This window comes from Solea senegalensis, linkage group LG14 (genome assembly GCF_019176455.1).
Source record: "Solea senegalensis isolate Sse05_10M linkage group LG14, IFAPA_SoseM_1, whole genome shotgun sequence".
Taxonomy (NCBI): Eukaryota; Metazoa; Chordata; class Actinopteri; order Pleuronectiformes; family Soleidae; genus Solea; species Solea senegalensis.
The window spans coordinates 9,316,965-9,327,952 of record NC_058034.1 but is presented as its reverse complement, the minus strand read 5'-3'; the positions used below and the strand labels follow the sequence as shown (position 1 = coordinate 9,327,952).

Sequence of the window (10,988 nt, the reverse complement as noted above, 5' to 3'; positions counted from 1 at the left end):
AAAAAAATGGGTGAAACCGGCTTTTTGCGGCAGAAAGAGTTTGTTTTTAAATTTGAATAAATCAAGTCTTTTAAGATTTAATCAGTACAACTTAGGGCTTGTTAGGGAGGGGGAAACAACATAAATAACCAGATGTAGAAATAAAAATCATTTTAAACCTTAGAACACAGAGCATTTAGACTCTTTTTTCCCCATTACTATGTTAAAATGTACAGTATTTACCGAGGCGATAAGTTTGTGAAATATAGAGCACAACCTAAAGGCTAAGTTTTTTTATTTTCTCATTTTCACTAACTATATAAAGACACTTGAGCAAAAAGTGCTAATCTGAATCTAGTGAATTTATGTCGAGTAGCCATTCATATACTGTATCATGTGGTTCTGAATCAAATGTGATGAAAAGATCTACAAGAAATGCTGTTTATCTTCGAAAAACTCTTTTAAATGCAGTAACTCAGAGAAGTTGGTTTAGAACACGTTGGTCTTTATTTGAATCATGTGATATCCAGTTTTTTTTTCCCCACAGTGAGCCAGTATTATATTATTAAGATACGACACTTGGGAATGAACGTGCCTTCACATGAATAAATGAAGACCTTTTTATGGGTTGTTTTTAAACTGGTGACATTGAAGGTATGATGGATATCGTTTATGATGCTTAATTTCATCACGGTGGTGAGCTTCCTATGTTATCATTGTGAGAAGAGACATCTGGATCCCAACTGGGCTTTGTTGTCCTCCTGCAACACAGAGCACATTTCATGAAGCAAGCAAAAATGCCAGCACTCATTGCTTGTTTTTGCTCATCTGGCTTTGCATAAAAAAAAAAACAGCTCTCCCCCCACCACCACCACACACACACACACACACACACAAACATGTAAATAAAAATAATAATAATAAAAAACAACTAAATGCTTTTTAAACACACATTTATTTATTGTTACGCATGTCCCAGTCCATCTCTTGTTGTGTTTGTTGTGCCGCGTTGAACCTCGTCAGAAGTGGCAGGTGGCAGAGGGAATGGCATGGCCTTGCGGTAGACTGTGTACTAATGATAAAGACACAAGATCTGTGTAAATACAGCACTCAGGAATAGTCGCGTGCCCAGCAAGGCCTCAGAGATGACGCGTTTAAAAATGTGGGTCTTGAACATTTCCATTCAACACAACCTCTGGGAGTCTAATCTTCACATCGAGGCTGTCTGCTGAGGCAGCAACAACCGATGCAGAAACCTCCTGCTTGGCATTTCTCTCAGGTTCCTGGTTGAAGCCGAGAAGGAAACCGATACCTGGGATGTAGCTCTCAACTCTGGGGAAGGTGACAAAAAAAAAAAGCTAATTTCACACACAACAGAAATCACCAAATCACTTTTTTTTTTCTTCTCTTGTTACAAACGACACGTATATTTACCTCCTGCCAATCTCAGCCAGGCTCTCGGGGATCCTGGTCCAATGTACTTTGGCCTTGAGCGTTGGCATGGCACCAGGCAGATGTCCAGTCGCAGCTGTCATTGACATTTCATATGACTGACATTCAGCTCCCCATGCGATGTGTGCCTAAACCAAACACGAGAGATCTGTTGTGAGGGGAGTGCGGTGGGGGGGGGACTCTACAAACAACCGTTTGACAGCTTTAAACGTAACTGATGTAAAATGTAAAACACAAAACTGGCCAGTGTGACATTGTGTGACTACGCAAGTATTTGCTGCACACATCATAAGTGTGACACAACTTTGGTGACTTGTGTCTGTTATCAAAACCAAAATCAATTAAATAGCCTTAAAAGTCTTAAATCTATTGAATGACAATGGATATATTTATGCCTTCAAGTCAACAATGGAGTTATCTGGGATGGATGAGTGAGGAATCTACTGCATAGCGGTTTTCAGTCATGAACTATGGACATTATCCAGAGATGTGACCCGGGAACTGGCAGGATCCCAGAGAAACAATCAATCCGGACATCAGTGCTAAATAATAGATAAGGATGGGATCAGCAAAATTGTTACTTATGAATAGTTTTATTGTTTAACTTTCTTCTACTTCTACAGACCGGTTAATATACAAAAGTCACCTACCTGCGCCCGGGCATGGCCACTCACAGTGGTGTCCATGCACATCTTCCAGTTGGTGTCTTCTCCAACCTGGGACACAATCATTTGGCTGTTCTTTACATTGGCTTCATGTGTGTAGTACATGGCTGCGTCGTATCCCTCGGGCTTCTCACTGCTACTCATGGCCAGAGCCTTGACGGTGAACAAAGCCTCAGGTGTCGAGTCCAACGACTAATAACACAGAGAAAGCACACGTACATTGAGTGCGTCACGTGATGATTTCACGTCACGTTTGTGTCACGAGCTTACCTCCACCGTGCTGTCACGGCGGCTGTGATTAGATCCTCTGGCGCTCGATGCAGAATCAGAGGACAGATGCACTTGCTGAGTGGCTTCCTGTAAACACAGTTTAGGATCGGGGGAATTCAAATGAAAGGAATATCGGAGCAGCTGGAGAGATGGAGCAGCCAGATACCTGGGAAAGCTTCCGCAGAGTCTGAAGCACTTGGTATGCGCTCGTTGGATGTCTGCTCGGACTGACGTTGACCTCAAAGTGGATTTTGTCAACAGGTTTCTTTCCCTGGACTAATAAGAGCAAAACGATAACATCAGTGCTAATATGATCAGCTGGACCAGATGCTTTGGAGACCTTTTTACAGTTGAGGGCCACCACCTTTTAGTTTTACATCTAATATCAACATCTGCAAACCATATTGCCATTTAAATACAACGGCCTTGCAGGAGATAAAACATTGTGAGGTTTACAATGTTCCATAGAGACGCCCATGAATGGGATGTACAGTATAACCCAGTTCAAAACAATCCAGCAGCCACTGTTAACTGTTTCTGTCAACGTTCTACTCTATCTACTGTAAGAACAGCAGCGTGTAAATAAATCTATCTATATCTAACTATAAATAAACATTCCTTGCATTCAAATCGTTGTCCAATGAGTTCACACAAAGCGGAATAATCGGCTCCACGTGAGGGCCCCTGTACTCTCCTTGCTGCAAACAGGTGAAAGTATGACTGAAAACACAAAGAAGCGCCCATGAGGAGCTTCAGAAGTGACTTCTACTGCTCAAAAAAAACCCAGTCGCTCAGCATTTTGACAGCGTAAACACTTTTATGCCCACCCGCCCCTGAGCTGCTGCGGTGTATACACAAGCACTCCCTCAGTCAGGTCTGATAGTACTGCTTGACAGAGCTTTTTTTTGTTTAAATGAAGGTCACAGCATAGAGATTGTGTTAAATAGATTATGTTGTAATATAATACACAGGGAGACTGGTTTACAGCGAGTTGGGTGTTGCTGAAAATACCTGGAGCTACTTTGACTGCAAAGTGTGTGTATCCCAAGAAATAGTACAAGGGGTACTCCTCGTGATAATACTGTCTCCTGAGCTCAGATTCCACACACAGACCAGCGCCATAGATGTTGCTCTCAGCGCACATTTTAGTAAGTGGATGCCAGGTGTTTGTTTTCATCATCTGTTCAATTGTGATCACAAAAAAAAAAGTTGCGTTACATCCTCGTGTTGTTAGAGTCATAACATTACTTTCCCCAAAAGTGATCGCTGTACCTGATCAGATTCAGGCCTCACAACTGAAGGGTCCATGTGGACAATTTCATGATTTGAGTCGATGTCTTTGGGCATCATCGGGGTCATTTTATCCATTGTTGGTTCTTCGATGTTCCGAGAGACTGCGTACACATTTGAGCTGTTGGTTGGAAAGTGGAATACAAATTGTACAAACTGCCTTGTAAATAGTATTTATTCAATTTAAACCAGTAACATAGACATGCAGTTGAGGTAATGATTTAAAAGAATGGTTCTTAATTCAAAACAAAGTGCTAGGGTTTGTTATTGTTAGTGTGTGGGTGCTTTTACTAAAATAACATGTTTTCCTACTTATTTAGAGATGCATTCATGAATAACAAAAAAATCAGGAATCAGTTTTTGATTTTTCTCCCACAAACCTGACTGAAAGGACTTCAAACTCTTGTTTGCATGCCGGGATGTCAAGTTCAAACTTCTTTTTAGGAATATTGATCTTGGCAGAAAACCTCCATGGAATATTGAGGGGGATTTTGGCCTTAACCTCAGTGCCACTCTGGAACAGTTCTGTGTTGATCCCGTAGTAAAGGAAAAAATCTTTTGAGTAACTGCAATAAAAAAAATGAAATAATAACAATAACAACATTAACATATAACATGGTACACAAGGGCATCCTGGCTTATGAGATATGTGAATAGCCCATATGACATGGTCTTCTGCCAGACATGCAGAAGACATGGTGTATGTTCTTTAAATTAAGGGAAGACTCAACGTTTTTACCCGACAAAACCGTCAGACTCCAGCGTGACGTCGGAAGTCAGGAGTTGTCCAAGATGTTCAGTGAGAGGTGGAGATACGGCAGCTTTGGCTACAAAAAACAACAACATTGATGACAGTTCAAAAATAATAGAAGAATGAAACAACAATCATGATAATAAGAATAATAATAACAACAATAATAATTTATCTGCTCACCATTAACAGAGATTCCATTGAGTGATCCATAATATTTGCTAATCTCCACTGGGAGACCCACAGTTGTTGCTTGGATGTAACGAACCTCAAATATCAAGAACATCTTGGTCTTGTGCCACGATACGCCCTTCTTTAAACTCTCAATCACATCCCACACAGGGCTTTCCTTCCCTGCAGCGGGACTGACAGCCTGCAAGTAAGATCACAGAACAGCAGGGGTGGGGGGGGGGGCATGTAGAGGCTTTGTAGGCCATTTAACGGCATAATGCACCGGGTGTCAGCGCTGGCTTCGGCATGAATGGATCATTAATACTGGCTTTGGTCAATTATTCTCTCACCCTGATGATATATTGAAGGAAGTCTCTGTTCATATCAGCGAAGAACCACTCTTGTCCAGAAGCACGTGCAAAGGCAGAGATGAGTGGCCTGTCACTGGGGAGAATTTCCCAGTTTTTAAGCTGGAAATGACACAGTATGATCGTCAACACACAAAGGGACGTATTGTACTGTGATCCTCTCACTTTCATGTTTCTATTGCACACTCACCACGTCGAGAACGGCCTGGAGGTCATTGTAACTCAGATCTCCTCTAAACGAGGGGATGCCAGAGCGGAACAACTCCTGAATCCCTTCGGCACGGATACCCAACTGTGGCACGCAAACAGAAAAAACCCCGCGGTTCACAAAGTGTCTAGCAAAGTAAAAGACGATCAATAACACTGTAGCACACCGTACCTCCAAAAGCTGCAGAATTCTACCAATGAAATGAAATTTCCCTTTCATCATGATTTCCGTGGGAAAGAAGTTTGTTGCACTTCGTAGCATAAATACTTCGGACACTGTGCCCATTAGGAAATCATCTGCACTGGGGAAAAAAATAAGAAAAGTTAACTGATTTTATGAAACTTCCTAATGGTGCCCTCCATATTTCATGATACACTACCATTAAACCAGTCCATTCGCACTGCTTTGCTGTAGTGATAGCTCAGACGACCATATTTAGGGGCCAGGATTTTCACGGCCATGTTGCAGGCGGTCACACTGTTGCAGAAGCCACAAAAACGGGGATTACGCACCGTGTACTTTGTCATGTGAACTACTCGAATGCACTTGAAATAGTCCTCGTACTCACAGGAAGTGATTGTCTGGTGTACTGGATCTGGCCATGCTTTTCAGGTAGGAGTATGTGAAACTGACAATGTGGAGGTCGTCCTCCTGCTGTAGATGTGAGGTCACGGTGGACACCAGAGCCATCGATGGCTTGGTGTCAAACAGCACCATGAAGGCCAACATGCGGATCTCAGCGGGAAGGTTCTTTTGCAGGAACAGAGTCATGCTGATATCTTGGACCTGAGGGGCAAAAAAAAAGAAATGCTGACACATTCCACAACCTTTTTACTTTTCTGAGCTCACGAACAAGTTTGGAATTAAAAACAAGTATGACAATATTATTCCATTCTCTTAAAACCACCACAAATAACGTAATGATGCCAAAGGAACATCAGAAAGCATCTTCTAGCCTTGATGTGATGTGTCGTTCTTACACTGTGGGGGTCTCTAGCCGCGATCAGTCTCATGGACTGCACGGCAGCACTCAGCACACGAGGCGGCAGGTTGACGGCCGTGGCTGCGACTCCAGGGAGGAAGCGCATGATGGTTTTAATGCTGCCCGGATGACCCGCGTTCCCCAGAGCTTTCATTGCAAGGACCATATCTGTGTCATTGCCGTTCTTCAGAGCCTCCAGGGCCATGTCCAGCAGAGGCTAATACACACAAGTCACACAGCAAGAGACTTGTGACACATTCATTCATTCCATCAGAAGGAATTGCATTGAATCTTGTTTTAATTACCTGAACAGCATCTACTGGACAAGGTGTGTAATATGCACAGTGCTTATACACCAGAGAACCATAGGAGAGCACCACTGTATGCCACAGATAGGTATTTGATTTGGTGAAGGGCATGTTCAGGAACATCTGCACAACACAGACATGGATATTTTGACATGATGATGATCGGGAGACAATCACCCAGAACTGAACATCTCTACTCACTTTAGCCATTTCAACCAACTCAGGAATGGGGTCGAGATGGTTCATTGACAACAAAAAGGTTTGCAGGGCTTCACTTGCAGACAACTCTGCAGCCTGAAACCTCGCTTCCAGGAACTTCAGGATTCTGGCATCTCCAACCTCGACAATCATGTCTAAAAACCAGCGTCTTGTTGTTGTTTAAGACGCAATAAGTGAGAGAAAATGGATTAATCAGACACTTTGTCAAATACACCAACAGAGATAAAAGGGAAAAGGTGCAAAAGATGAGGTCAAATGTCGTTTTTAATTGTTCTTGCCGAGTATGAAATAAATCTTTTATTCATCATTGTTCTATCTTGTGGCTCACAAAGTAATAAATCATTCATCAGAGGTAATGCACTGGACGCGAGTCTTCTGGAAGTAAGTGGGACAATAATCTTCAATTACCTAATGACACGAAGTGGATCGGAATCAGATTTTAAACATAGCACAAGACCATTTTGGTCATCTGACTCCACATGAAAGAACAGCTGAATAGTAAGAGTCCATAGTCGTAGAGGACTTTTCCCTTTTTCTTGACGACCGTTCAAAGCTGCTTTACGCTACAGTTTGTGCCGTTCACACACACATTCATACGGTGCGCCTACAAACTTACCGATATTCTTCATTGCCTTTAAACTGTCTCCACATTTGCTCTAAGCCTTCATAAGGCATTACCCGCAGGAGCTGGTAAACCTTCAGTGTGTCATCAGACGTTGCGACGTCAATCTGATAACTATTCACATCAGCCAGACGTTTGATCAGTGCAATAGCCTGGAAAAATGAGAGTGGACGCGTGTCAGTCAATTATTGTTTCATTTCCAGAGCTTATTAATAAACACCTGTCACTCTGGTAATGGGTTCTTAACACAAAACGTATGGATGTCTTCATATTTGAGTCGAGTTCATACATTTTTATATGTTACACTTGGTTGTTTCCATGTGTATAGAGTTATGTATAGCCGCTCTGATTGACTCTACCAGTGTATGGTTACCTTTGGTACTGGGTCATCCAGGTTCTGCATCAACACTGGTATATTGACCTTGGAATCGACAAACTTGTAAACAAGGTTGCCCTTGCTCTCCACTGGCCCGAACATGACCGCCCTCTCTGTGTCACTCTCACTGAGCAGCACTATGTCCTTCCTGCACGAGAAGTAATTTAAAAACAACCAGTTTGTCGAGACTGTGGCCTGACCGAGCGCCGTGCGCAGACGTATATCTCGTGTCTTACGTTGCTTGCATCTTGAACGTGCCGCCCTTCACGTTGAAGGGAGTGAAGTACTGTCGCTCCAGACCGTGAGCCTTGGTAATGAGGCCTCCCTCTGCTGTGGGTTTGACAGTGTAAACATATCTCACTGAGGAAACCACAGATTCCCCTCTCTAGGTTAGAGGACACAAGGACAACAGATAGGAACTGATTTTGGTGTCACTTCATAACAGTGGAATCAGATTAGTCTGCTGTGAGTGAAAACAGACCTGCTTGGCGACGTGATCGAGCACAGCAGTGGCCATTCCCCTGTAGACGGCGGCTTTCTCCCTGCAGTTGCTGAGATCCACAACCTGAGTGATGGTCATGTCCTTTGTTTCCTTGTTTTCTTCTGTAGCATAGCTGCTCTGGCACTTGCCGTGGATGCTAACCTGGAGACGGAGCAGGACATTGTTCCGTTTGTCTTATAACTGTAGCAGTATCATGCGAAGATGGGGCAGTTTATTTGTTTCGCAGGGACTTACTTCCTCCAGTTCATAGATCCTCTGTGTGGTCTTGACAGTGACTTGGAAGAAACCCAGTATCCCCCTCACAATGTTGACAACGGTGTCAGAGACGTCAGCCGAGGCACGGATGTCACTGATGTGTCCACTGGCATAGTCAAACATGATGGGTTTGACAAGCTGGGCAGCAATGCGTTGGCTGAGCTTTGGCGAGGCAGTGAAGCTGTTCTTCCCCGGAACGCCGTTGAACTCCGCAAAGGCTAAATTTGAAATCTTTGAAACAGAGAGGAATGTTTATTTAGGCATGTATTTAACCGTTGTTTAATGAACAAGTCGCTTGAGACACTTTAACAGTTACAGTTAAGTAAAATCACATAGAAATACAGAATATATGCAGTAAAAACAACAGTCAAACATGTGGCACTTTACTATGTTAACACCCTTTAACTTGGATTTAAATGTTCCAGGACTATTATATGATCAAGTTTTACAGTGTTTTGCAAATTAGACAAATGAGACTATATATCCGTGTCGTATGAATCCAGTATTTGATCTCCATTGAGCTGTCCTACTTATAGATTACTTACTTTGCTATAACCACAGTGGAGTTTAAACATAGCATCTGTTTACGACTGGAAGATGAATAAAACAGGTATTTGAATAATGCACCAGGGCCTGACAGAGGGTGTAGACACACACTGTTCAACAGCTGTTGGGAAGCAAACAACTTCTGGATTTGAATGACTTGAATAAAGAAATCAATTTTTTTTTTTTTTACATATAAATAGCTCTCACCTTAAGGACAAACGTCTGTGCAGAGACACCAGTGATGTTAACCTTGCACGTCATTCTCACGCCAGACTCGGCCAAGTTTGGCATGCCAAGTCCGAAGTTCACCACACCCTCATATCTGTACTCGTAGGTCTTCTTGGGGTTCAGGCTGAGCTCTGGAATGTGTTTCCACAAATGTTGTTGGATGTTTCTAATGAAATATGTTCTATATTACAGACATTTCTTTTTCTCACGTATAAATACTCACCATAACGGACACTTTGGCACGCTGAGAGGTCAAACACAGGGCTGGTGTTAAAACTTTGGTTAAAATACAGTGCCGTGCAAATATTTTTGGACATGAAATATTAGGACAAACACAGCTAACATAAATTAAACTTCCACTCCAGGTTTAGGAGGTTGTCACTTTACAACTGCATATTACTGTATGTGTCCCATATTTTGTGAATTTGTTCCAAAAAAGATATACTGAGAAGAGAGACACTTACACTGTATGATCATTACAGTATTGCTAAAACAATGATTCTAATAGTAGCCTAAGACGCAAGCAGAGTGTACATGAATGTAAAACATGTTAAATTAACAGCACATTATGACTCCGACATGGTACACAAAAGATTAAGACGTCAAAGAACTATCTATAGTGAATATACTACAGTCAAAGTTAAAAATAAAACCAGAAAAGTCCAGCAGAATCTGTGAAAGTAAGATTAAATGATTTTGAACTTGCTGATCTATAAAAATAATGATAATGGGAAGAAAAAAACTTCTATAAATTACAATAAATAACATGAAGTAGTGAAAACTTACTGGCCAGGGCCAAAAAACAGCAGAGGAGAAGCCCCCTCATGGTGAAACTGCAGTGGAAGCAAAACATCTGGGATTTGTCCTTTATATTAGCAGCACGGGTTTTCATTGGGCACCCACGGATTAAATACAAACACATACTGTTTACAGCCAAACTGTGTCAAACCTGTGACATTGTCACAGTGACACAAGTATTACAGATAACTGCATCACCAATCTCTATATCTCTAATCTCTCTATTTTCTTTTAGTGTAAAATAAAGAAAAACAAAAAGTGGCAAACTTTTTCTACACAAATGCAGAACAATACTAAAGTGTGGCTTTAGTATTGTGTTTTTTTTAGTAATAAATGTAAAGATCAAATTGGGAATTTTGCCAATTAGAAAACAAGGCATGGTTTTTACCACTTAATACCAGCCACATGAAGATGTTTTATGTTTTTCTCTTTTATTTCCTGAAAATTATAAAAAGTGACAACGACAGTCCCACAGTGAAATGCTGCTCTTCCAACAGGTTTATCAAAATGGGCCTCAGCCTACAGCGGCTCCACAAACAACAGCATTCATAGGTGCAGTTTGAGAGTGACGACATCGAGCAGCAATCAGCCTGCGAGTCTGTTCGCTCTCTCTTTAATGTCGCGCTCAGTATGCACAACACAGGCGTCCAGTATCTAATCATACTTAAGCATTCTCTCAGCCATCAAAACCTCTTTTCATCCTCAGGCTTCAATTCACCTGACCATCTGTTTTTTCTTGTTTGTCATGACAGCACTGACCACTAGAGGGCTCTAGCATCCCATTTACACGAGACTTGAATCAACACTCACACATATAACCTTTTAAATCATTATTAATTAAAACTAATTATAAGAGTGTTGGGGTAGTATATCATTTCATAAAATTCAATGTAGTGTCTAAACAGATGTTTCTTAAATGCTTCACTGAGGAGAGAACAAAACATGGAGTGTTGAGAACAAAAGCAGCAAAACTCTCATCAATGAAGTAAGAAACAAAC

The 10,988-nt window shown here is 41.7% G+C and overlaps 1 protein-coding gene across 1 annotated transcript; it reads right to left on the bottom strand.

Moving 5' to 3' along the window:
* Positions 1 to 465: 465 nt before the first annotated feature.
* Positions 466 to 10,018, bottom strand: vtg3 (vitellogenin 3, phosvitinless). The gene is made up of 28 exons (XM_044044449.1): positions 9,979 to 10,018; positions 9,416 to 9,436; positions 9,172 to 9,323; positions 8,398 to 8,649; positions 8,143 to 8,304; positions 7,898 to 8,046; positions 7,659 to 7,809; positions 7,280 to 7,437; positions 6,646 to 6,811; positions 6,442 to 6,567; positions 6,135 to 6,353; positions 5,723 to 5,940; positions 5,534 to 5,631; positions 5,326 to 5,450; positions 5,137 to 5,238; positions 4,929 to 5,048; positions 4,591 to 4,780; positions 4,396 to 4,483; positions 4,037 to 4,222; positions 3,639 to 3,777; positions 3,378 to 3,546; positions 2,533 to 2,642; positions 2,367 to 2,453; positions 2,082 to 2,288; positions 1,414 to 1,559; positions 1,173 to 1,311; positions 932 to 1,051; positions 466 to 740 (listed from the first exon to the last, which is right to left on the bottom strand). Exons 1-27 carry the CDS (start codon positions 10,016 to 10,018, stop codon positions 944 to 946), a joined length of 3,828 nt encoding a protein of 1,275 aa, XP_043900384.1. The 3' UTR covers positions 466 to 740; positions 932 to 943.
* Positions 10,019 to 10,988: the final 970 nt, after the last annotated feature.

Bases quoted from the DNA above. Each gene is read 5' to 3' on its own strand.
- vtg3 (XM_044044449.1), bottom strand. From the start codon at position 10,018: ATGAGGGGGCTTCTCCTCTGCTGTTTTTTGGCCCTGGCCA. The intron at 5,451-5,533 runs GTAGTGTATCAT...TCCCCAGTGCAG, and splicing joins GCGAATGGACTGGTTTAATG to ATGATTTCCTAATGGGCACA. The intron at 2,454-2,532 runs GTATCTGGCTGC...CTGTGTTTACAG, and splicing joins CTCTGCGGAAGCTTTCCCAG to GAAGCCACTCAGCAAGTGCA.